We start from the raw sequence: 26,288 nt of genomic DNA on the forward strand, positions 1-26,288 counted from the left end.
GCTCAGCCACTGTTATGCTTCAGAAACAACATCAGTTAACACAAGGTGGATTTACTCACTTCCTTCTGAAACAAACACAAACTTTAAATTAAAAAGAAACACAAAATCGCTGTCAGAGCCTTTCCTCTGTAAAGAAACATGGTCTTACAAAAAATTTTTACACAGCATTGTATTCATTCATTAAGATCAAATATTTCTTCAAGCTGGATTTTGCAAGGTGGCTGAAACTCTGGAATCAACCAAAGCAGGTCGACTCTTTTCTATAGTAAACTAAACCCAGCCGAGCCTATAAAATCAGCAGTCTATCACAGCTGATTTTTATATGTACTATGCAAGCATAAACTTACCGGTCATGGTGTCTTTCCTAGAAGTGTGTTCTCCTTTATTTCCATGGTAAGTGGCATTTGTTCCAGTTGACTCATAGTCTGTTTTTCTTTCTTTTAGGCTGATCATTTCCCGAGGTGAGGCTGGGGCACTTGCTAGATCATAAAAATGGATTTATTTTTTTTTCTCACCACATATGACTAAATGTAGTGTTTAACTCTAGATTAAACATTTCAGTAAAGTTTATATTTTTTACCATATTAACATTAAGCTGTTTGAAGAAAACTACCCCATTAAAGGTGCTGTTTTGTCAAATACAGAAATGCATTTTTCATGAGACAACCAATCACAAACTTTTTATCTCTGAACATTTTACTTTTTTCACTTCCACCCAATATGTATGATGATCAGTAAGAAAAAATTACAAGAATGATTTTTTTCTTCCCCTTTAACTTTTAAATTTCTTTATCTTGTCAAACTTTATGGTACAGGCACTTCCTTTTTTTCTCAAAATGGTTAATTCCTTTCTGTGGAAAAGACCATTAACTTTCAACTGTGTGAAAAAAACCTTAGAAACTGTTTCTTCCCTTGTTTGCTGAAAATAAGCAAACCCATTAAATGATTCTAATGGGGACAGGAAGAAAAGCAAGGTCTTCTTCACAGAAAACATACAGAAAAGAATGACTAACACTTAAAGGTAACTCAAATAATTTATTTTCTTTAAATATCTATGTATGACCAATTACCGTTAAAACAGCAACTGTTACTTTAGGTATCACTAAAATGAAATCCTTCATCACCAATACTTGTGTTATGGCTAAAAGGAGGAAAATATGAGGTCACTAGCAGAAGTGGGTTTGTACTTGATTCTCATGCACTGGAAAATATGAAGGTGATCACTGGCATTGATCATGAAACTCAGAGCTTGAGATGCTTAGGAAAAAGAGAAAAGCAGAGGAAAAAATAATAGCATTGGTAGATTCAATTCACTTTCCCTGCTGTGGAGGGCAGGGGAAGGAGTACAAGGCAAGTGGCAGAACACCCCAGAGCCTCATGAAGGCACAGTTGTACAAAAAAGACCAGAGTACTAGTACTTACTGACACTCCCCCCCCTGCCTCCACCCAGATGGCTGGTATGTCAAAAGAACCTCAAAAGCAATAACAGTGCCCTCGCATTAAAAAGGAGAAAAAAAAAAAAAGAAAAAAAGTAAGACAAATTCATTTGTGAAGCTAGGTCATGAGTTATATCTTTCCACATCTCTAAACTATGTTACATTTTTTTAGTTAAGGCACAAGGAAGCACATGTAATTAATTAAGGAGTAGGGAAGCACAAGTGATGTTGAATTCGGCTTAGATTGGTTCTGCTGGCCCTGGCCTTTGACTTCACAGAGCAGACGTGGGACAGACAGTTTTTCTTATGAATTCTATTAGAATTGGGGATTGCTTTTAAATTGCTTGTCAATACTGATATAATTTGAAAGCTGATAATTCAGCAGATACAAAAAAACATGACAAATTACCAAACATTACCAAATCAGCTCACAGCAACTTGAGTCTAATAGGGAACAAAACAGAACGAAAACCTTGAAAAAGTTCCTAACGTGAGGATGCATTTTGTTTCATATACTCTGCTAATGCTTTTAAGTGCTCTGGTGTTTTGAACAAAATTTACTGATAAAGACAAAAACACTTCTCTCTAGTCCCTGTGGGAATTATGTCTCTTCTCCCATGTAAGAACAACTGCTTTCTGGCAAGTGTTAGAATACAGAAGTGCCCTCTTTCAGCATTTTTACTGGAAACAGACATAAAATTATTGGTTGACATTAGACTGAAAAGTGCTATCGAGGCTTTCTGCCTTATTCTTAAAGGACACAAAAAGAAGACAGCTCCCTACACTAGTTAAGGCATCTTATCACAAGTCCTATGGATGGATGGGACATGGTGAGTTCATGTACTTCAACTGTTTACCCCAAGGTAGGATCCAGTATACCAAAATAATTCTTGACAGGTTTTCATCTAAAACTAAAGATCTCTAATGACAGAGACCACATAACTGCTCCAAGCAGTCTGTTCCAGTGCTTTGTTTTCCTATGGTTCTCTGATGTCTAGCCTGACTCCTTGCTGCTCGTTATTTCCATTTGTCTGCTATGAAAGTAGAGGAAGTTTATGCCATTCCTCTTCACAGCTGGCTGTTATGTGCTTGAATACTTGATGCATACCTCTCCGCCCACTGCCCCCATCTTGTGTCTATTTTATTCAAGTTAAAACAATTACAGTCCAGTCAGTGTGTTCTCACATTCTGATTCCTCCATCTCTTGATTCATGTTTGCAACTGACAAAAATCCCTAAAGAATTTCCAAAGAACTTTTGCCTAGCTAGATATCTTCCTTATAATTTATTTCCAAAGGACTGGATCTTTTTTTTTGTTTTCCCTTGGACAGTGTAATTGTTGATTTATTTGATTGTGATTCTTAAACACTCATCTTAATGTGGAACTGTGTGTGTGTCTGGGGCTTTAAGCAGTTCAGCATCTAGCTTAAAGTAGACAGCAAGCTGTTGGCAATCCAGGAGACTACTGGACTGCATTGAAGATAACTTCTTAGTCCAGCTGACAGAGACCCCCACATGAGAAGATGCAATACTGGACCTTATGGTCACCAATATAAGCAAACTCATCAGTGATATTAGGATCGGAGGCAGCCTGGGCTGCAGTAGGCTTTCCAGTCTCATGATAACCGATAATGGTGATATGATTTAATCCAAAATTTCCTTAATATGTTCTTCAAGCAATGGAGCAACAGAAGTGGGAAGACAGTTCTGGCAAGAGACAGAACTAAGATTCAGGGCCAGACATCTCAAGTGTCTCACACTTACAGGCAAAAATGAGATTTTGGAGAAGAACAAAAGGAACAAGAGCCCTTTACGGACTTGTGTAATGACAGACTTTGAAAACTGAATAGCAGCTCTCATTGTACTTCTGCCTACATTTCCAAATCTCCTTAGTGTCTGTTCTGCAGGACCAAGATGCAGCTTCTAGATAAGTAGAACTGGAATAATTAAATAGAACAATTTTCTTAAAACTAAAACCATGGCACAATTTTGACCCATTCTAATCCTAACCTCTTGGGGTACCTACAAATGACAGTATTTGATTGCATATGTAGTAAAAAGCACATTGAAAGGCTGATTGTTTCACTCTGTTATCTTAGATTTTCACTGGATATGGCTTTATCTAACCAAGGTACCTTAGAATAAGCTGAGGGGAAAATGCCCAGATTTCTGAATAGAAAAATTAATTAACACTGAAGCATAAGGTGAGATACTGATATTAAGGCTGGCAGATGTTATACCCATTTACAAGAAGGGCTGGAGGGAGGATCCAGGAAACTACAGGCCTGCCAGTCTGACCTCAGTGCTGCTATCACACTGCACACGCAAGACAACCATGTGAGCAGGGCCATTCAGCGTGCGTTTGTGAAAGGCAGGTCCTGCCAAACTAACCTGACTGCCTTCTGTGACAAGGTGACCCACTTGATGGATAAGGGAAAGGCTGTGGATGTAGTCTACCTAGACTTCAGTAAAGTCTTTGGCACAGTTTCTCACAGTATCCTACTTGAGAAACTAGCTTCCACTGGCCTGGACAGGTGCACTCTCTGCTGAGTGAAAAACTGGCTCAATAACCAGGCCCAAAGAGTAGAGCTAAATCCAGCTAGAGGCTGGTCACAAGTGGTGTCCCCCAGGGCTTGGTACTGAGTCCATTTCTGTTCAACATCTTTATCAATGACCTGTATAACAGGATTGAATGTACCCTTAGTAAGTTTGCGGATGACATTAGGCTGGTAGGAAGTGTCGGTCTGCTTGAGGGTAGGGAGGATCTACAGAGGGATCTGAACAGGCTGGATCAATGGGCTGAGACCAATGGTATAAGGTTCGACAAGGCCAAGCACAGAGTCCTGAATTTGGGACACAACAACCCTGTGCAGCGCTACAGGCTTGGGGAAGAGTGGCTGGAAAGCTGCCTGGCAGAGAAGGACCTGTGGGTATTGGTCAATAGCTGGCTAAACATGAGCCAGCAGTGCCCAGGTGGCCAAGAAGGCCAACAGCATCTAGGCTTGCATCAAACCAGCGTGGCCAGCAGGACCAGGGAAGTGATTCTGCCCCTGTACTTGGCACTGGTGAAGTCGCATCTCAAATGCTGTGTTCAGTTTTGGGCCCCTCACTACAAGAAGGACATCGAGGTCCTGGAGCGAGTCCACAGAAGAGCGACGAAGCTGGTGAAGGGGCTGGAGAACGAGTCTTATTAAGAGCGGCTGAGGGAACTGGGACTGTTTAGTCTTGAGAAGAGGAGGCTGAGGGGAGACCTTATCACTGTCTACAATTACCTGAAAGGAGATTGTAGAAAGGTGAGTGTTGGTCTCTTTGCTCAAGTGACTGGTGATAGGATGAGAGGCAATTGCCTCAAGCTGTGCCAGGGGAGGTTCAGACTGAACATTGGGAAAAATTTCTTTACTGAAAGAGTTATCAACCACTGGCACAGGCTGCCCAGGGAGGTGGTTGAGTCACCATCCCTGGTGGTATTTAAAAGACAAGTAGATGAAGTGCTTAGGAATATGATTTAGCAGTGGACAGGTATGGTTGGACACTATGTTCTCAAAGGTCTTTTTCATCCTAGAGATTCTATGATTCTAACTCATTGTATGGCAATCCCAATCACGAAAACGCTGCATGCGATTCCATAAAAAAAATCATGAAATATTCTTTCTACTGTAAAACTTTACAAGGTTGCAAGTTTAAAGAATATATTTTGTGCCCTTCCACCGCTGTTAACAATTAATCTGGATGCCAGTGACATTCCTTAAAGAAGGAAAATAACAGTGATGGATTGCCTCTGTCTTTACTCTTTACTTCAGTCATGAAAGCCTAGTCTTACCTGAGCGGTTGTTTGGAGACATGCGCACGGGAGAGATGGAGGGCGTGCGTGATGAAGAGTACGGTCTTTGCCGATCCCTTTCTATTGTTGAAGATGAGGCTACAAAGTGATACTGTGACCATCCATCCTGCAACATCAAAAAATGTGATAGCAGTCAGTGAAAACACCATACAGTTCCCCACTGTAAATACAGGTTACCTGCCTCTACTGTTTTCACTACATATGCACAAGAGGGCTACTATATTTTTCCTAACACTGGATGGCAAAAATTCATAGTGGTACAGGATATGATGTGCTGACTGTACTGATGCACCAGGAGAAAACTGAAAATGCAGTAAGTTCTGTAAAATAACACATTTCAGAAAGACTCAAATTATAGAAACACTGAACAACTTTTTAGGCTACTTGTTTAATGGTTCATTTTTTCATGCCTCCGTTTTCCCATTGCAAACTACTTACTGGCTATGAAAATATTTCAAATTATAAGACTGCTTGTTTTCATGGTGAAAATCAGTTTTGGTTTTAACTTATTTCTAAGCCCTAAGGAAAATTTGGAGTAAGTAGATGGGGAAGCTCCAGGATTATCAAAATTATCGTAAACATTTTGGTATCTATAGTCTAGTTATATTAACAACCCATTTGTTCACACATAAGGGAAAAAGAATCAACACAGTTCCTTGTATTTTTCTCAAAGATGTACAGAAATAAATTCTATTCCACCAATTTAAAACTGGTAATAGTGAAGTATTAGACAAAAAAACAAACCCAAACCAAAGTAATACAAACACCAGAAACAGCTAATTCAGAAATAAAACCCGACAGTTTTAATAATTCATATTTTGTTCCTGTACCACAACATAATGCATAATACAATGCATTAATCCAAAGTAACGTATTTTACATTTTTAAAAGGATATTAAAAATAGTTTGAAAGTATCATGTTAGCGCTCTTATTAAATGGAAGTATTTCCCATATCTTAAAATGCTGATATATTTTAACTGCCTTTATCACTAGTTAGTGTTAAATCTAAATCAGTAACACAGTTTTCCCAGTCTCGCACTGAAGGTGCAAGCCTTTTAAAAATGTTTCCTTTCTGTTGGGCTCAATGTAAATCAAGTGAAGAACCTGGAATGGTGCTAAACAGGAGTTTTGCAGTGAGATGCTGAATAAAAGCAACACAATACAGTGCCACCAAAAAACAGCTGGAATTTTCCTTTCACTTACAGAAAAATAGTTCTCTGTTGTGGTAGAAAATATCCCCACCTCCTACTTCAGGCTACTCCAGGCATCTAAGCCTCAGTTCCATGCTCTCCCACTCAGTGACTTTGCCTAAGGCATCTCTCTGACTTTGTTCCCTCCACGGAAACCACAGGCACCTGGCTCTTGGAATTGCAAGAGAAAATGGCCTGAAAATACCCCTTCCACTAAACATTTATGAAAGAAAACTCAGTAAGATTGTGACACTTTCTCTTTTTAAAAGGAGATGAGAAGAAGGAAAGAAGATTTTCACACTCGATGCAGAGGGAAATGTTATAAGTAAATTAGGACAGACAGATATGACACCTAACTACAGATTTCAAATGTCTGTACTCCTTACATAAAACATTTGTATAAACATGTGGGTATCTCCGTTGCAATTTCGAAGTAAAGTAAAAAAAAGAGTGAAGTCTGGGCCCTAGCCTTCATGGTATAATCATGACTTTGCCTAGAGTCAATAGTGTTTGTCCACAGAAGTTGCTCATGTTTAGGACGCTTCACAGAACAGCATTTTGTATTTCACTACAGTCATATAAGAAAGTACAAGGAAGAAAACTAGTTAATTAATAAAAAATAGTGAGTAACCTGAAAAAAGAAATAATTACTCTTTGATACCACTTGATTAAATCTAAATTTCCTATATCCAGTCTTTCATTTCCAACAAGCAACTTCTACACGAGCCACATCTTCCAACCTAGGAGGATCAATGAGAACGCAAACAAAACCCTCTGTGAAGCCCTAACTTCTTAATGCTAAATGCAACTGAAAATTATTAGAGATTTTTCAATATATATAGATATATAATATGTGTATAGAAAATACATACATTTTAAAATACGTGACATAGTTATAATTATAACGAATAGCTTAAATCCAATAATCTTATCCAAGCATCAAGTCTGTAAACAACATACTTAGCATTATTTTTATATCTCCTTTTAATAATAACCTGTGTGGTGATTTATCTACTATAAAGAAAAAAGTAGCAAACATGTAAGAAGCCCATGCCTTTATACTGCTGAAGAAAAATGATTCCCTTCTTCTCTGGGATCAGAAGTTCTTACAAGAAAGGTGACTCCACAGTTCAGTCTGTTACAGTTTTCTGATCATTTATGTATTTTTAAAAAGATACCAAGAGGACAGACTCTAGGTCTGATAAGATGAGAAAGAATAGACTGTTTATTTCTGTCTGCCTGCAAAGGGAGGAGACAACAGTCATGCTTACATAGTGCAAGTCAGAAATGCTTACAGCTTTGTGGATCTGGATGCATGCCTAGCCAGGTACATGCTCATTTTGCACTCTTGCTTCCCTCAAATAAATCTCTGGCATGTGGGACAGAAAAAAAGTGACCTGAGTCTTCCCCTAAACCTTTCTTCTTGTTGTCTATTCCATCTGTATTATTTACATTAACACTTGGACCCTGGCTCTGATGGGAAGTGAATTAAATAAATCCAAGTTATCTGCATTGTCCCATGGAGAAATAGCACACGGCACCACTTTGTCAACATTGCTTCCTCAAAAATAGCCTTGCAAGGTGTCTCAACAGTGAGGACACAAAATCCAGCTGTAGTTGGGATGCTTGGCAATGGCATTCTTCTGAGGCAGATATTTTCCTTTCTTGTTCTCCCTGCAAATTTCTCTCTCTACCAAGAGTAGTGTCTCTAGTAAGGTCTTCAAATCAAATTTGCCACAAACTTTCAAGTTCGCAAGCTCAGTAAAACAAGACTAGGTAAACAATGAACTCTAACACAAGTATTGTAGTGGCTTGGCATTGCTTTTGATTAGGCAAAGCATATTGCTATCACTGTATGACAACTTTCTTGGTGTTTTTCAACAGCATTACGGGCAGCTCCCAGACCTCACGCTACTTCAAACCCCTAAATACTACAAGTCATCTATCTTTAGATCTCCTCTGCCACAAGGAACAAGCTTCCATACTTGGAAAGGTAAACAGTTTGTAACAAATTCATTAAAACTATCCCCCACCAACAATTCCAAAAGCTATTAGTGTTAAATATTGAAACTAATTTTTAAGAGCCTAAAGGGAGTATTTTCAATTTAATGCTGAGATAAATACCACCTGACGTGATGGCTGCTTTCATTAGTTTGTTTCAGCTCTAGTGCTTGCAATGAAATTTAATTAAATTGATTTGGGTACTTAAAGGTACAGTATATAGCAGTGTCCTGCAGAGAAGAAAGCTAACTCAAAAGCGAAGTGTGTGAGACTGCATTTCAGAAGCCAATTTACTAGCCACAAATGTGACCTAGGAGAGGAAGAGTAAGGCAAAAAGAACTGACAATTTGGAAAGAAATTCAATGCAATTCTATTAAAGAATGGATGTCTTTGTTAACTGGCAGCAATTAATTAATAGGTGGCAACTGCAAACTACAGGAGGATGCAGAATGACTAGAGTAAAGAAATACCATTATACATCTTATTGCCTCTTCCAAAGTTATCTTCTATTGGGCATTTCTCTGCATTTTGACCATAGTGAATATAAGTATTCTCCCTCCATTATACTCCATGAAGTCCAAATGTTAAAGTTCGGTTGCCAGTTTATACATTTCTGATAGTATGTTCTTGCTAAAACTGCAAGGATTAGATTTGGGGTGGGGACTGGATAACCACTTCAGAAAAAAACCCCTGTGATATTATAGCCGTACTGTTCATCTTTTACTTGACTTAAAGTGTGAACAGGTCCTTTGTTCCCTGATAAACTTTCAGAGATTTTGAAAACAAATAATCTTCTTCAGGCTTAAGGGAAATATTTATTTTGTCAGGATGACAAAACTCACTGTGCCAAACACCCATTGCATAGGTAACTTATGAAAATATTAGGTTGGTGCAAAAAATCATTGCCATTTTTGTCATTGTAAAGTGTGATGCTTATTTTTGATTAAACTTTTCTTTAACTGTGCTTATGTAGCATAGAATTTTAAAGCATGAAATTTGCTCTACATATTTATGCTAATGGTTTTGTTTTCACTGTTTATTCTGTTTCATACTATGCTCCCAAATTAAAGATGGGCAAAAACCCCAAACTTGAGCAATTTTGTTGTAGTTCAAAAGGGAACGCAAAGCAGCAGAAACTGCTAGCAATATCAACCAAGCATTTGGCCAGGGGACCATCAATGAATGTGCAGCTCAACATTGGTTCCAAAGATTTTGTAATGGAAACGAGCCTTGAAGATGAGAAGTAGTCACGGATGTCCTTCCGTGACAGACAACAACCAATTCAGAGCCATTATTGAAGCAGACCCATGCAAAACAACTTGACAGGTTGCAGAAGAACTAAATGCTGACCATCCAACAGTTGTTTGACATTTGCACCAAACTGGAAAATCAAAAAACCTTGACAACTGGATGCCACCTCAACTGAAGAAAAAACAAGCCTGCTCAGAGCTTCTTTTGTGCAACAAAATTGATGCATTTCTTGATTGCACTGTGACATGTGACAAAACACGGATTCTATTTGACAACCAACAGCATTCCACACAAAGGCTGGACTGAGTTGAAGTGTCGAAAGACTTCACACCAAAACTGCATCGAAGTAAGGTTATGGTCCCTGTTTGGTGGTCAACAAGTGGAATTATCCATTATGACTTCTTGAATCCCAGCGAAACCCTCACAGCAGAGTATTGCCAGGAAATTGACAAAATATACCAAGAACTGCACTGTTTATGTCCAACATTGGTCAATCAAACCCGACTAATTCTTCTCCATGACAACACCCAACTGCATATCTCACAAATGGCTCTGCAGAAGCAGCACAAACTCTACCTCACCTACCTCACTTACCAGACCTCTCCCCCAAGGATTACCAAATTTTCAAGCATCTCAACAACTTCCTGCAAGAGAGGATTTTCCACAACCAAGCAGGAGCTCAAAATGCCTTCAGAGAATTCATCGGTTCCAGGACTCCAGAATTCAAAGCTACTGGAATAAACAGACTTGTTTCTTGTTTGCAAAAATGCTAATGGTTCTTATTAATGAATTTTAGTCTGAGAGACATACCACTTTAAAGTTGATGGTTAAAAACAGCAATAATTTTTGGCACCAACTCAATGTAATATGGGTTTTCAACATTCTTCTTCTTGTGTTTAAAATTCAGGGAAAAAGAGAAAGCAGTTTTCTATAGTGTTTGCAAGAATTCCAGATTTTCAGAACTCTCTGGTGGCAGAGTCCTTGACTTGAGGAGATGATTGATACCACATGCCCCACCTTCTAACGTGTAGTACAGTAACACTACAAGGACTGAATGAAATGAAGCCCTGATGAGAACTGAGATCATGTGGAAAACAAGGGAAAAACAGAGCTTCTGCCTTAAGAATTCACAGAAGACAGAGGAAAGAGAGGGGACCAGATACAATGAGGTGGGCAAGCGATGTGTGGTGGAGTTGGGAAGGAGCACTGACATCACCAGCCTCAGTGCGGCGCCCCGTCTGGATGATCTCAGAGCATTCAGTCAGAAAGAAACCCCACATCAGCTCATGTGCTAATAGCCATGCAGAAAAAGTAAGAATAAGCCCTACCCTCTGACTGATTATACTGATCAGTTGCTAAGAAGACCCTGACTTAAAAAGCACTGAATGGTTTAGAAACTGTACTGTAGCTGCATGCACATAAATATCTCTCAGTGCTCAAGAGCATAGTCTGCCCTGACTTCTGGCCACTTAACATTGTCAGGAAGAAAGAGAGCAACTTCTCAGAAACACAGGAATCCTGCTAGGGAAAAGAAACAAAAATGGTGCAACAAATCCAATAATGAAACATTTTAAATCTGAGAAACTACAGAGGATGTTGTGTCCTTCCTCCCTGAAGTTTACAAACTCTCCTGCATGTTACTTCTTGTTTCAGGCCTGATCCTCGTATGACTTGATTTAATAAACATTTTTCCAAATGACTTGAAGCATACCAGACCAGACTTGTTTTGCCATCCTACTGCTTTATCTGTAAGCCAGCATTTTACTGGTTCCAGGAATTAATTGTAATAATATCTGGTTTTGTAATGGTAATAAGCTGCAGAAAAAGTAAGGTTTTGATAGGTAACCACTTGCAGGAATTGGTAACTAGACCCACCATGGTATTAAAAGTAGGTGATACATTAACAAGGCAAAGTGCCTGTAAGTAGGTAATGTGGGATCAACTCACTTTGAAACTCAGCCAGACACTCCTCTGAGTTGCTGGTGTTGAATCTTTCACAAGCTGAAGCACTGCTGTCAGGTTAAATGAAACTTCCTGACTAGTGTGCACCAGTGTGACACTGTCAAGAGTAAAAGATAAATCTGATGTGAATTAAGTCAAGGTTCATTGGGCTTACAGAGGTCTGGGCAATTCTTCACTGGGAATTCGTTGTCACAATACTAATAAGACATAACAGAAATTAGAACTGGATCAAATTATCAACACACATTGACACATGAAAGTTATGCGTGTGACTTGACTGGTGAGAAATCTAAAACGGTAACAAGGTTGGGGTGATCCACATATTTATCTCAAGGAGGTCTTAAATGGGATTTTTAAAATAATATGTTTTAAATGCTCACCAACCACCACACTTATCATTAGCCTTTACAATCTGGGATCATATTATTTTCTTTTAACATAAAAAGAAGAATAGATACTTTTCAACCGAGATACCAAGAGATACACTTCTCTCCCTCTGCCAGCAAAATGGCAGGGAAGGCCAACTTTCAAATATAAAAGCAAACCTATAAATACACCTGAATACAGAGTTTGCTAGCAGGCCTGCTCCCTGCATGCCACCGAAGTAGCTGACAAGGATTTATCAGCTGCTGAAGGAAAGATGGAGAGAAGGCTGCTCTCTAAAAAAGCCCACATCTTTGTATTGAAGTGTATTTATTTTGGAAGAAGGATTTCAACCGAATACTTGCATTTTCAGTGACTCTAGAAACACTCTTGAAAACCAACCAAACTAAGTTAAAAATAAAGGTGTTCTTTCACTTTGCTTTGACTTTACAGTGCCAAATCCTACTATGAGTAAACATCTCCTGAAAGTATTGCCCGTTATGGATTTGATTGTATTGTTTCCAGGAAAACTCAAATCAGCAATTTCTGGGCATGAATCTACTTTATGCTGTTATCTGAATAAATCGGCTACAATGATGGTTTTTTTACTGCCATCAGCTAAGCTACAAACCACTACAAGCAGAATATTGACATTTTTACTCCTAGGATTTTGTCTTTTGCTCTCAAAGTGGGAACTGGAGACATGTTGTTGAACAGCAGAGCAGGGATTGAGCCTGGAAGACCTGGCGTTCTCCCAGCTTATATAGCAGCAGTTGCTGTTTGTTTTAAATCCTTTGAAGTAATTCTGCTTTAAGTCTCTAGGTGGAAATCTAGAGTAATTTCAGTGTCTCCAAAAGACAAAGGACTTCTGACTCTAGTTGTCCTGTCTCCACTCCTATCCCAAGGAGTTATGAGCCAGACTCTCAAAATCAACCAATACAAAGTGAAGACATGGATCACTGAAGCTCATCTTAATTTGAGGATTTTAATATTTATGTTTATAGTCTTATTTCCACAGCTTATGAAAGTCAGAAAATTACTTAAAACAGAAACATTAATCAAGTTTTGGGGATTTAAAAATATTATAATAATATGGATAAAAGTGCAGGAGTTGCTCTCGGTACAACCACTTAGCTGAAGTGGTTAAAGGAAAATGCAGTTTGCTTCCCATGCCTTCTGATGATGATGCTGATGCCTGTTACTTGCTGCTTATGGGTTATCTTGGGAGTACACCACCTGCTGCTGTGCGAGCTTATGAGGAAGGCCCCTCAGTCCCCATTTGCACAAACACAACTGAAGGGAGAGGATGGAAACCCTGCTGAGAGCACCAGGGGAGCAGTGCCATCACCTGAGCCAAGGCAAAGAGCCAGGCAGGGAAGGACCAAGTCAACCAGGTGGCAGAGCTGCCACTGAAGCAGCTGCCTCTCACATGGGCTCTTGGCTCCTGCCTCAGTGCCCCATGCTGGGGAACTGCCACTCCACTCCCTGGCTGGTGCATCTGTGTGATAACACACACGCACTGCTTCAGTCTTCTTTCTTATGATAAGCAGTGGACTTGACCTCAGCACTTCTCTCCTTTTCACTCTGAATTTCAATGTACAAATAGCTTTTACTTTAAGTGAGCATTTCTACATTCCAGACACAGCACAAGTTCAATTGCTTAAGAAGCTGAAAGAGAAATACATATTTAATGCAGCATGAAGCTTAAAGAAGGGCTCCTAGTTAGTCATTAACCACAGAAAAACTATCTTGCACTGGATGAGGATTATTAAGTTTTACGTAGGCTCTTTAAAGTGACATTTTCAGAATCAGTGCTTAAATTCATTCTTTTTGAAATGACACGTGTACTTCCCAGCCTCCACCTCAGCTTCTCCGAAAGCAAAGCCATTATTCTCCAATTGCCAGCATTCTACCCAAAAATAATTTGGAATATTTTCTCTCTCAGTTTTTCCCTTGACATGACAGAGCCTGAGGTAGTATATTCTTCTGAGAGTATTGTCCATTTTTTTCTTTCAAAATACCACAGGTGGCCTTGGCCATTTTTCTCTTTGTCAAATGCTTCTTTTCTGTGCAGTGTTATCATCTTCTAAGCACATTTCTACTGTAATTTTGCATCTCATCCCTTGATTTTAGCTATGAAGAGACACACGGTAAGGGAGAGATACGTTAATTGCTTGCCAAATCTATCCAAGCTAGTTAACTATCTCTGGTTGTTTTACACAGCACAACTCTTGGATGTTTTAGGAAACTACTGAGGCATCACTTTGCCTATCCGTAATTAATTATTGATTTCCTGTTGTGTGAGTTGCGAAGATGACAAGACCTAATCTGATGAATCAAATAGCTATAAGGGAATCATATGTGAGGCAAAGCATGAAGGACAAGACTTCAGATACAGCAAGGTTCTTTATTAATTTCGCTGAGGTTATATGCAACTAAATAATAAACTTTTCAAAACACTGCAATAAAATGAAATAAATTCATTTTTCAAAGCATCACTTCGCTCTTAAAACAGAAATAGATTTGTTCTAATATTTTTTAGACAAAATGAAGGCACTATCTGGCCCTTCAGCTAGAATTTCTGTTCTCCTGTTTTCCACTGCATAAGGTATATATGCTATAATTTAACCTTAGAATCACAAAGAACTACTTTTGCTTGTAACTTGTATGCCCAAAATAACTTGCATCTAAGAAAGTATTTACAATAATTTTTTGCTTGTATTGTCGTTTTCAATCCAGTAATACAATTTCACCTATCTTAACATGCTTATGCTCTAGAAATGCAAACTATGGCTCTTGATCACAAAATCTCAGGAGCAGGACAAATACTAAATTCTTGTAAGGGTCAGTTTCTTAAGCCTACAGTCCTTACAAAGACTAGAAACCAATCAAAGTCTCTTACTGTTACTCTGCATGCATTCAATCATAAAATCAACTAAATACAACTCTTGTATTACACCTGCGAATATAAAACATGGAAAAAATCATTTTTTTTTTTTTAAAAATCATCTCTTATGGTGAAGAACATGTTAGGACTGGTGGAACTGATTGTGATCAAGGGCCATTAGGATTTTTTACTTCCCGAAGAGTGGCACTGTGGCTGAAAATGGGGGATCATTTTATTCAAATATGTAGCTGCCTGACAAACAAAGAATCAGCAACCCTTTGGAAAAATCAGTAGGTCACAGAACCATTAAATTGTTTGAGTCGGAATGGACCTTTAAAGGTCATCTAGTCCAACCCTTCTGCAATATGCGGGGGCATCTTCAGCTAGATTGCGTTGCTCTGAACCCTGTCCAACCTGACCTTGAATGTTTCCATGACTGGGATTTCTACCACCTCTCTAAGCAACTTGTTCCACTGTTTCACTACTCTCAGCGTAAAAAAAACCCAACTCTTCCTTGTATTATATTTAGTCTGTATCTATACTCCTTTAGTTTAAAACCCCTTGTCCTATTGCTGCAGACTCTGCTAAAAAGTTTGTCTCCATCTTTCTTGTAAGCCCTCTTTAAATACTGAAAGGCTGCAATAAGGTCTCTCTGAAGCTTTCTGTTCTCCAAGATGAACAATTCCCAGCTCTCCTTTCCTCACAGGAGAGGTGTCCTATCCCTCTGATCACTTTTGTGGCCCTCCTCTGACCTGCTCCAAAAGGCCCACATCTTTCCTGTGCTGATGGTTCCAGAGCTGGACTCAATACTCCAGGGTGGGTCTCAACAGAGTAGAGCAGAGGGGCAGAACCACCTCCCTCGACCTGCTGGACAGGCTTCTTTCAATGCAGTCCAGGATACAGTTTGCTTTCTGGGCTGTGAACACACATTGCTGGCTCACGTCCAGCTTTTCATCCACCAGTACCCTCAAGTCCTTCTCTGTGGGGTTGCCTAAAATCCCTTCATCTTCCAGCCTGTACTGACACTGGGGGTTACCCTGACCCAAGTGTAAGACCTTGCACTTGGCCTTGTTGAATGTTATGTGTTTCACACTGTCCCACTTCTCAGGTTTGTCCAAGTTATTCTGGATGGCATCCTGTCCCTCAGGCATGTCAACCACACCACTCAGTTTGGTGTCATCTGCAAAGCTGATGAGGTTGCACTTGATCCCACTGTCTATGTCATTGACTAAGATATTAAACAGTACTAGTTCCAGTACTGACCCCTGAGGGATACCACGCATCACTGACACTCATGCTGTCCTTGGCTCTAGGTCATAGAATCATAGAATCATAGAATCATAGAATCACAGAATAACCAGGTTGGAAGAGACCCAATGGATCATCAAATCCAACCATTCCTATCAAACACTAAACGATGCCCCTTAGCACCTCGTCCACCTGTGCCTTAAACACCTACAGGGAAGGTGACTCAACCACCTCCCTGGGCAGCCTGTTCCAGTGCCCAATGACCCTTTCTGTGAAGAATTTTTTCCTAATGTCCAGCCTAAACCTCCCCTGGTGGAGCTTGAGGCCATTCCCTCTTGTCCTGTCCCTTGTCACCTGGGAGAAGAGGCCAGCTCCCTCCTCTCTACAACCTCCTTTCAGGTAGTTATAGAGTGCAATGAGGTCTCCCCTCAGCCTCCTCTTCTCCAGGCTGAACAACCCCAGCTCTCTCAGCCGCTCCTCATAAGGCCTGTTCTCCAGCCCCCTCACCAGCTTTGTTGCTCTTCTCTGGACTCGCTCCAGAGCCTCAACATCCTTCTTGTGGTGAGGGGCCCAGAACTGAACACAGGATTCGAGGAGCGGTCTCACCAGTGCCGAGTACAGAGGGAGAATAACCTCCCTGGACCTGCTGGTCACGCCGTTTCTGATCCAAGCCAAGATGCCATTGGCCTTCTTGGCCACCTGGGCACACTGCTGGCTCATGTTCAGTCGCTGTCAACCAACACCCCCAGGTCCCTCTCCTCCAGGCAGCTTTCTAGCCAGACTTCTCCTAGTCTGTAGCACTGCACAGGTTTGTTGTGCCCCAAGTGCAGGACCCGGCATTTGGCCTTGTTAAACCTCATGCCATTGGACTCAGCCCAGCGGTCCAGCTTTTCCATAAATATACTTAAACTAGACAGTTTGGGATCCACAGCTTTCTCTGACAGCACTTTTTATAATTAAAAGTAATAAAACCAATTTACAAACTGCCACTGAACCTTCTCATTTCTACTTTCTGCAGGAAGAAGAAGAAGCTACAACTGCTTTATCAAGACAAACTGTATCTGCTAGTAAATGAAGTAAAACAATTCAAAATCAAACACACATACTTCAAAAGGGACTCCTTTCAAAATACAAGGTTTCCTTATTTGAGTCAGAAATGGCAGACATATTTAGGCTATTTTTAAATTCTGTTAGCAGTTTTAGGATGATAAAAGGAAAGAAATGAGAAGGATTTCCCAGCAATTTTTTCCCCACCCCTTATTAGATTCTGTAGAACATCAAAGAACTGAAAGTAGGATATTGATGCACCAGCTTCATATTTCATCAGACTTTGATTACATTTACATGTACCAGCCATGTTAAACAAACACTTTTAAACTCTTTACAGGATCCACAAGAATAAGTATCATGATAGCATAAGTACAGCAACACAGAGGAGCATCAGCAAAAGATGCCCAGTGTTATACATCAGACCATCACAGCTGAACTACTCACCTCTGAAAAGAAAGCACGCTTTGATTGCCGTAATAACAAATTTCATTCCCCTCCTCCTCTGTGGTGCTTGCATATGCTACTACTACTACTAGAAGAAGTTCTACTGATCTGATTCGTTTGCAAAACTATAAGCAACCATACAACACAGTGCTTCAACTTTGCTGGGAAAAACAGTTTCTTATCCATACTTTTTACTACACATGCGTTTTTACCTGTGTCTGAAGCTAGACGTGCAAACACCAAGCATACAAGTTAAGTAAAAATGTTATTTTGTTCTGAATGGTAGAAATGGTCATCCTTGAAGGGATTTTGGAGAAAAAGGTTGACATGAACTAAAAATGGTTTTGCTAAGCATGTACCTTTAAAAGATGTGAAAGTCTTTAGAAAAACTTATGGATTCTTTTTAGTATTGTACATCTGATTCCAGCTAAACTTTCTTTGCCATTAATTAATATTATTTATATTTGTTTTAGAAATATAATACATTATTTAAGTACACTAAAAACGTTCCCAGTCCAAAAGACATGTTGATCATTTTCTTAGGTATCTCCTTTGTATTCAAGTGTTAAAATCTCACCTTATTCTGAGGAACTGTACTTTTGAGAAGAAAAATTCTGTAGAAGTGACCTACCACTTATGCATGACCCTTCAGATTCTGGATGCCTTCTTGTATCTCTACCCTAAGGATATCTGAGAAACTTCAGTTACACAATTCCTTTCAGAAAGAAAGCTCCAAGTCAAAGATACTAACTCCCTGGCTGCATTTTAAATTTTCTTTTCTTTAGAGAAGTTCAAAAGTTGAAGTATTTTAGAGACAGACTTTACACAACTATGAGATATTTCTCTCTTCTAAATCTGTGCTTAGCAACATTAAAATGCACTAGGGTTTTCAGGTGAAAAATACCTAGTTGTTCCCTCATAAGTCAGCTACAGCTTACCATGAGATTCACTAGCAATGCTTAAAATGCTTTAGTATCATGTGTATGGCTCATTCTTTTAATTCTTTTTAATTATTTTCTTATTTGTTTAGCACCTCTTGAGTCTAGCAGGTTTTGGACGAGAACGATGTCAGCTTCCACACACCTCATACTGATAATTTAGAAGAAGTGCTGCCAAGTGTGGTTGTTAAATTAGTGCTTGCTACAATGCTGAATGTTAAAGGAAAGGAATATTATGCCTCTAAGGCCCTCACCGGAAAAGCAACAGTCAAGTATAGCTGCAGATAATTTCTATGCTCATAGCTCAAACCATTAAGGTTTATTCCTGTAGGAATTCCTTAGCTCGCTTTTCAGATTTCATGCTTCAAGTCAACATCTTCTAGGCCCACGCTGTGTTGTGAGTACATTTTATATACACCCTCCCATTTGTGTATACACATACACACATAGACATATTTAGAGATATTTTACACACATAGAGATAAATTATCCTGCTGCAAAACTGTGTAAAGGACAGGCAAAATCTCACCTCAGCTGCACAGGACTGTGTTCATGAAAATATTATCATCAGTATTGAATCTTCAGTTCAGCACAGACTGTATCTTAGATTATCGTTACTATTTTAAACAACATAGTAAACATGGAATATGGTTTAGAAATAAATTTATAAGTACTGAAGTAACTGTAACATGATGAAAGGAGTGGTAGGTGATGTTGCACAGTAAACAAACCTTTGTCAAGGGTATCTCAAAGAATTTAACTATGTAAAATGCAAAATCATTAAAATAAATGAAGGCTATTGTAAACAATGAAATTAAGAAGTACAAAACATTTGAAAACATCTCCCTCTAGCAACTGTTGCAGAAACACAAATTTTGATTCTCCATCATGTATTGTCATTGTCATGTGGGTGAGAACATTAATATTTTCAATTCCAACAGATTTTCTATCCTCTTCAGGCCATGAAAATATATAGAAAAATGTAATAACATAATAGCAATCCCATCTCTTTCTAGTATAGTCTGCTACTGTAATAAACTCAAAGGCAGTTAGAAGGAACTAGGAAAAATTAATACTTGATATGATGGATAAGTTAGGAAAATCAGTACATGATCTACTTGACTGCCCAAGTGAAATGAGAATTATTTGAATTAAAATAAAATTGAAATAACATTTGGTTTGGCTCAGCATTTTGTAATATTTTGGATATAAGTTTTGTCAAGCAGGATATTATTTAAGTAGGCAACTGGCAGTGAAAAAACCACAAAGTTAAAATTTACTTGACAAAGTTTAGAATGGTTCTTGAAATACAGTCCCTGGGAAAGCATATGTAAACAAAATAGGAGCTAAGTTAAATGATAAGTTTATAATATACAGTGATGCAGCCTAGTGCTAATTATGTTGAAAAATGTAGTATCAAGGTAAAAAGAAAAAAAAAACCCAAAACAAATTCCAGATTACCATATCTATCATTCCTCACTGAAGGGGCCTTCTGTCTCTAAGAATGTGAAAAGATCAACCGATTATTCTTTGGTCTGTAGCTACTACTCGTTATTTCCTGCAGAACAGACAAAATGACTTTGCTTTAATGAAAAAATACTTCACATTTGCATGCGGATTGGGAAAGGCAAGCCTAACTGATGTGAACACCAGAAACTAATATACAGTAAAAAATGTAGAATTAATAAGAATTCAACACATACAGACAAAAAAAATCAGTAATACGAACTTTTTCTCCAGTACTGAAATCAACGACAATTTCATGATTAAGTATCTAACATGAGTGCCATTTCATAAAAAGCCACATTTAAAATGCTCATTTAAATGTGAATATGTTTTTAGCAAGAAAGATCTAAAGAGAAAGAAAAAAAGGAAGTATATCTTCGAAGACTATATTTTTTTATTATGTTGGTTATAAAATGTCTTCTTAAATTACTCAGATGGTGCTTTAAAAAGGCTTCAATGTATTAATTTCACAGATGATTTCCACATTTCCTTTATTTAAAATCAATTTTAGAAATTTGCTTAATTCCTGATTAACAAAAGAAGGTAATATTATATATCAGATCATGAAGTGCTAGGTGTTTTAAATATCATATTCCTGCTACCTAAAGATTAAAAGGATTTACACTAACCTTGAAAGATATTTATGTCTAAAGTATTTAAATGAGATTTTCTCTGATGTCTTGTCTCTTCCAGGAAAACTTAATAGCAAATCCAATAAACTGAAACAAATAGCGTAACTACTATGTCCTGTCTAACCAGCACAAAGATGTAAATGTTAATTCTATTTTCTCTGAATGTTTTATCAGAGACAACACACAGACACACACACACGCAAATATATAAAGGTTTCTTCATGAATTTACTTGGAGTTGTGCATATGTAGAAGGTATTTTGGTTTGCAATAATGCCACAGAGCCACATTTTATTATGAGAAAAATAAATAAGGGGAAAACAAAAGACTACTCTTCGTTAAGGATATGGAATTTTTGTACCTAAAATGAAATAACGCCTCGAGAAAATGCCCAGTCACACCAATTCTCATAAACAGCACTTATGTCTGAAGGAAATCTCCATTGTTTTTATTAACAGAGATTTTGGAAATTAGCATTTTAAGAATTTAATTGACTTGTGGACACATTTTTTCTATAGATATCCTAGCTTGCCTGGGATCGTCTTACTGAAATACACATCTATTGCTTTTTTCTTAGCGATGACATTAGGCCAGAAAAGAAAGCAAAATGCTTGATAAATTTCATCTGCTATTGTGACACAGTGCTTATTAGTAACTGCCTTTCTCTTTGAAAGCTTCAGACAATCAACAAAGAGATTACAGAAATGCTAGGAAGCTTGTCAGGGAACTTGCCCCTCTCCCTGGTATCTGCTGTCCTCAGAGAGAGCAAAACTCTGTGTACCTTCCTCATACAGCAGAAATGAATGGAACTGCTCTCCCAAGTAAAGTGAGACACTTTCCATCTAAAACCTACAGGGTTCAGTAAACTAAATTGTGTAATATTAAAATATATACTTCAGTAAGGCTTTGTTATTTTTGATTCCTGTACCAATCTCAGTATGCATGAAACATAACAAATCAACACAGGTCAGCTGACAGCCAGAATACCTGGGTTGGGGAATAGATTCTGGTTTCTTGGCTCTGGGAGAGAGTATGCTGAGCGTGCCATGACCCAGAGTGGTGGGTTGCTGAAAATCCTCTGTCATCAGTCACACTGAAGCTTGGGGCCGCCCACTGCCATAAATCAATCAATGAATCAATCATTTATTAATCAGGTACTTGCATTTTCATAGTTAATATAAAAATGCGCTCCAGACAATGCCCTCGCTATAATGAAAATCCAGTTTTATATTGCATTGGGGTGAGGAGGTTACCTTAAATTAATCCATCCCTTTCTAAAAGGGTGACATATTATCCTGAACAAGGCCTTGCTTATTGTACAGAAATCAATTAAGCCCCACTGAAAGATCAGCACTGCAAAATATATATGCTCACAAACAATTTGAGCACATGAATAGTTTCAAGTCAAGCCACTTTTTGAGGAACTGTGATGTTCTGGATTTGGAAATTAGATCCTTAATGCAAGGTTTAAGTTCTGCACAGATCTTTTTACTAGGTAAATTTTACCAAAAGATAGCATCTTTTTGGGGGATGTCTGAATAATGCTAAGCTTACCAGAAGAAAAGCCAAAGAATGTGTTCCAAGTCTACATGATAGCATGACGTAATTAACATTTTTAAAGGCTGTAGGTGTATTTTACTTAAGAAGGTACCTACTTAAGTAGGTATATTTTACTTAAGAAAGGACTTTAGTTTCTAAAATTCCTTGACTAGAGTTTTGAAGTTTATTGCTGGCAATTTTCATGGAACATTTAGCAACAAAGGACCTTCTCATAGAGTCATTGTTTTATTATTCTGAAAGTCACATGTAAAGAGAGTCCTCTTCTATGTCTGGACTGTCTTCACTGCTCCTGAGGCTCTGGGCAGTTCTAAATATTTTTACCAGACAATTACAGATTCCCCCTGTTGTAAATGGCACACTACACACTGAAGGACGACCACCTTTAGCAGCCTCCTTCATTTCAAATTATTGGTTGTACTTTCATTCATCTGGTAGGTGAATAGGACAAAGACTTCTATTATTCCATGCAGAACAGAAACCTAAGACAACAAATGGAAAAGAAAACGAATTTCTACAAATTCATTGTGATCTCTGCTTATATACTTGAAGACAGAATAAGTGTAAACAGAATGACAGAATGCAAACATAGTTTATTGGAGCCTAACTGGTTAGGTAAAGCAAACCAATTAATAGAAAACATATTCTTCCTGACAATTCCTCCAGCTCTTGTAATATCACACAGATTTAATGCTGATTGCAGCTTCTTTTCAGCTAATACATTTTCTTTCATGTTTCACTCATGTAACACAGCCCTTTTGCTCAAATTTCCTCATGTCATTTAACAAGCTATCTGTGTTTAAGAGTAGTTGGCTATTTTCTTTAATGTTGAGACTGACAGCATTTTCCAGCTAATGGAAATCTGTTCTCTTACAGTTACACCTGCGTTCTCTAAGATGTCCCCAAATCTTCAATTAGCTAACACCCTAGAAACAGGAGAGGAGTCCAGTGCTCCTAATTTCGAAATAGGTGTCTTCAAAGAATCACCACAGTATCTACTTCCAGCTTGCTTTAGTATCTAAATGGAAATGATGAGACAGGACCTCTCTGTAGACTGTAAGCACCTCTTAATTCTCCTGCTAACTGTACAAGATACTTGAAGAAGAGGAGTGTACCATGAGTCTGAAGCACAGCCACAAGCAAGATAGCTCCCCTACTTATTTTCTGAAAGTGCTGAGCCACTGACCTATCCATGGTGTTAAGCATCCTGTGACCATTAGGCACTTCTGAAAATCAGATTTTACATATTTTAGAATGGACTCATGAAAACAGAGACAGATAAATGATAATTCATGAAAATTTATGTCTTACTTGCAGAGAACAAAGAAGTTTTAAAATGACACAACATTAAAATCACTTTTTGGGAGACAATATTTCCTCTACTAATGAAAAACTGTGACAATCGCTTCTTTCTTATTTGCTAAGCTTTAGCAGTATTTAGAAATTAATCACATTAAATCATCCAAACTGTTTATATCAGGCTGAATCTGAATCTTGTTTTCCTCTTGGTGGGAAGTTTCCAGATTAGACTTCTGTTTTGGCCACTGCTCAGCAAACTAAACACTACTTTCCATGGTGAAGTGAAGTTAAAGTTGAGTTTCTGAGATGACTGGCAACACCTTCACTTCAAGACCAAATTCATTGTTTTCTTTTGGTCTGTGAAATTTCTTTTTTTTTCCCATATAATTTCAGGACTGGAAATATTTATGCTTTTAATATCTTTTCTGTTGACCATGTTAGGATAGTATCAAATTAACCATACCAGGAAATTAAATCCTTTTTTTTTCCCCAAAGCACAAGCCTACCAAGGATGGTAAGCACCGTCATCTCACTCACAGATCTGAATGTTGACTGTTTACCTTCTGTGACTTTTCCACTTCAGCACAGCCTAACAACACTATGTGTCCCATTAAAGTTTGAACTGGAAATCCTAGTACACTGGATAGAATTGGATAGATCAGTACAGGGCATGACATAGCCCTGCAAACACAGTCCATAAGGTATTGTGGACTCACAGAGCTTCCCAAGTGGAAACTGTTACAACAAAGCCAATGCATCCTACTCTTTCTTGAGTTTGCAGCTCAAGATGTAGGAAGTTAGAAATCCATCTACCATTCTCCTGCGGCAGAAAAGCTACAGTCTACACCTTTGCACGCATTCTATAGGGTAAAAAGCTATTGGAGAAGAGAAGACAACAGTTCAAAGAGTGCAACTCCTGTTTTATTGGCTATTAAAAACAGGCATGATGTTCCTGCTCCAGAAAACTGAACTAAAACAACACACAGACCTTCGACTGTTATTTTTTATAGGATCTTGGTAATCCCAGGACACATCTGATGCTGCAGATTACCTTAGCCTGTCTCTCAAGTTCAACTGGTTGCAAAAATTCCAGCTCTTGCTTTTGAGGCCTTACAGAAAAGCATCTATGAAATCAAGAGGGCCTTCCCATTGCTTTCATTGGGTGTAGGATGAGCCTGCTGCAGAGGAGATCCTGAGTACCAGAATTGTGAGCTCTGGAGTGTTGGAAATATGCTTCTTGCAGGATTTCTTCTGACTGTCTGCCTTACTTTTCAAACACAGCATGCGTATTAGTCTAAAACTCTTCTCTTCCCAGAAACACGTATGTATCTAGCTTAGCTTAGTTTATCAGATTTAATTTTCTACGCTTTCTGCCTGACTGACTTCTGGAATAATTTTTGCATTTTTCAGGACAAAAACGGACAGGACTTTAAATTTTTGTGTAGTCTAAAAAAAATCTTTTGTATTCTTTACCAGTCACACTATGACCTTGAGACAGGATATATTGCTTAATTTGGGCAATAAAGTTAACCAAGTATTTGCTGTTGCTTCTGCAGCTTTTGGCTTTGAACTGACAAGAGAAACAGGCAATATATGTCAGGCAATGAGCAGTGCAATGAAAACTGTGCACATTACTATCCCTCTTCAGCTACATAGCTGAAGCTCTCACCCTGAAATCTGTTAAATTTGGGCTATTTTTTATGAAATAGCTGATTTTGACAGTGTCCTTAGAGGCTGCTTAATTTTGGTTTCACTACATGGGCACATTAATGCTACAACCTTGGTTAAAGCTGAATAGCTTGCTCGCCTATGATGCAACAGAATTTGCAGAAAGCACTGTATACCCTGCTTAGGGCAGTCCAGCTACTGGCAGCAGGTGGGGGACTAGTTTCTGACTCTTGCAACTCACTCCACAGCCAGAAGTTTATCAGGGCGTGCTGCTAATGCGATATTGATGCCTATACACTTTTTGGTTTTTGGTCCTTCACAGATGTGGCAAGTCATTAAATGACTGTATCAATCCTCAACTCTGGACGGGCTTCCTGTCAGTGCACTTTATATTCTGCAAACTATGGGATGATTCCCGTAATGTTGAACAAAATTAGAAATTTGAGTTAGGTTTTCATGTTTCTGCTGACACAGTCTCATTTGGGTTAAATACATCAACTGTTACTGTATCAGCACTAAAGGTATATTGGCTTCTCTTGCAATTAATACAAAGGTTAACCCTTCTATTCTTTTTACCTCTCCTTACTTACTCTACCATAAACACATAGCTTTAAAATACACCACAATTCAAACTATTTTATTACATTGCTCCTCAACAGCAAGGTAAGTGCTGCTACTTTTCTTAAATGTGATGTGGTGCCCGTAATATTCCTGTAATACAACACAAAATTCTGCCTCTCTGTAGCCCACAAATTCTTTGAAAGTAATTGTATAGATATTTCATGACATAGGAAGAAATTGCTGATGATTTTGCAATAGGATTTACCTGCATTTGAAAAAAAACTGTACAAGTGCAAGATACTGCAAAGCACTGATCATATTATACTCTAAATTCACTCGTTTTCACTAGCAGACTGCCTTGACCCAGTATCTTTATGCTACACAACCAGCTGATTATTAGTAGAATGATAAATTTTCTAAGTTCCTATCATAAAAACATTTTCCCAACAGTGGTG

General features: G+C 38.5%; 1 protein-coding gene across 6 annotated transcripts in view; it reads right to left on the reverse strand.

Moving 5' to 3' along the window:
* Positions 1-26,288, reverse strand: part of CTNND2 (catenin delta 2) — a 662,416-nt gene that overhangs the window by 13,282 nt on the left and 622,846 nt on the right. For 4 of the 6 annotated variants that reach the window (XM_069853473.1, XM_069853478.1, XM_069853474.1 and 1 more), the window contains 3 exons: positions 21,736-21,861; positions 5,256-5,382; positions 348-479 (listed from right to left, as the gene is read on the reverse strand). In XM_069853473.1, coding sequence (XP_069709574.1) covers positions 348-479; positions 5,256-5,382; positions 21,736-21,861 — 385 coding nt within the window. The remainder of the gene's footprint in view (positions 1-347; positions 480-5,255; positions 5,383-21,735; positions 21,862-26,288) is intronic. The other 2 variants (XM_069853475.1, XM_069853476.1) reach the window with 1 other exon arrangement.

The sequence above is a fragment of the Phaenicophaeus curvirostris genome, chromosome 3 (assembly GCF_032191515.1).
Source record: "Phaenicophaeus curvirostris isolate KB17595 chromosome 3, BPBGC_Pcur_1.0, whole genome shotgun sequence".
NCBI classification, from domain to species: domain Eukaryota; kingdom Metazoa; phylum Chordata; class Aves; order Cuculiformes; family Cuculidae; genus Phaenicophaeus; species Phaenicophaeus curvirostris.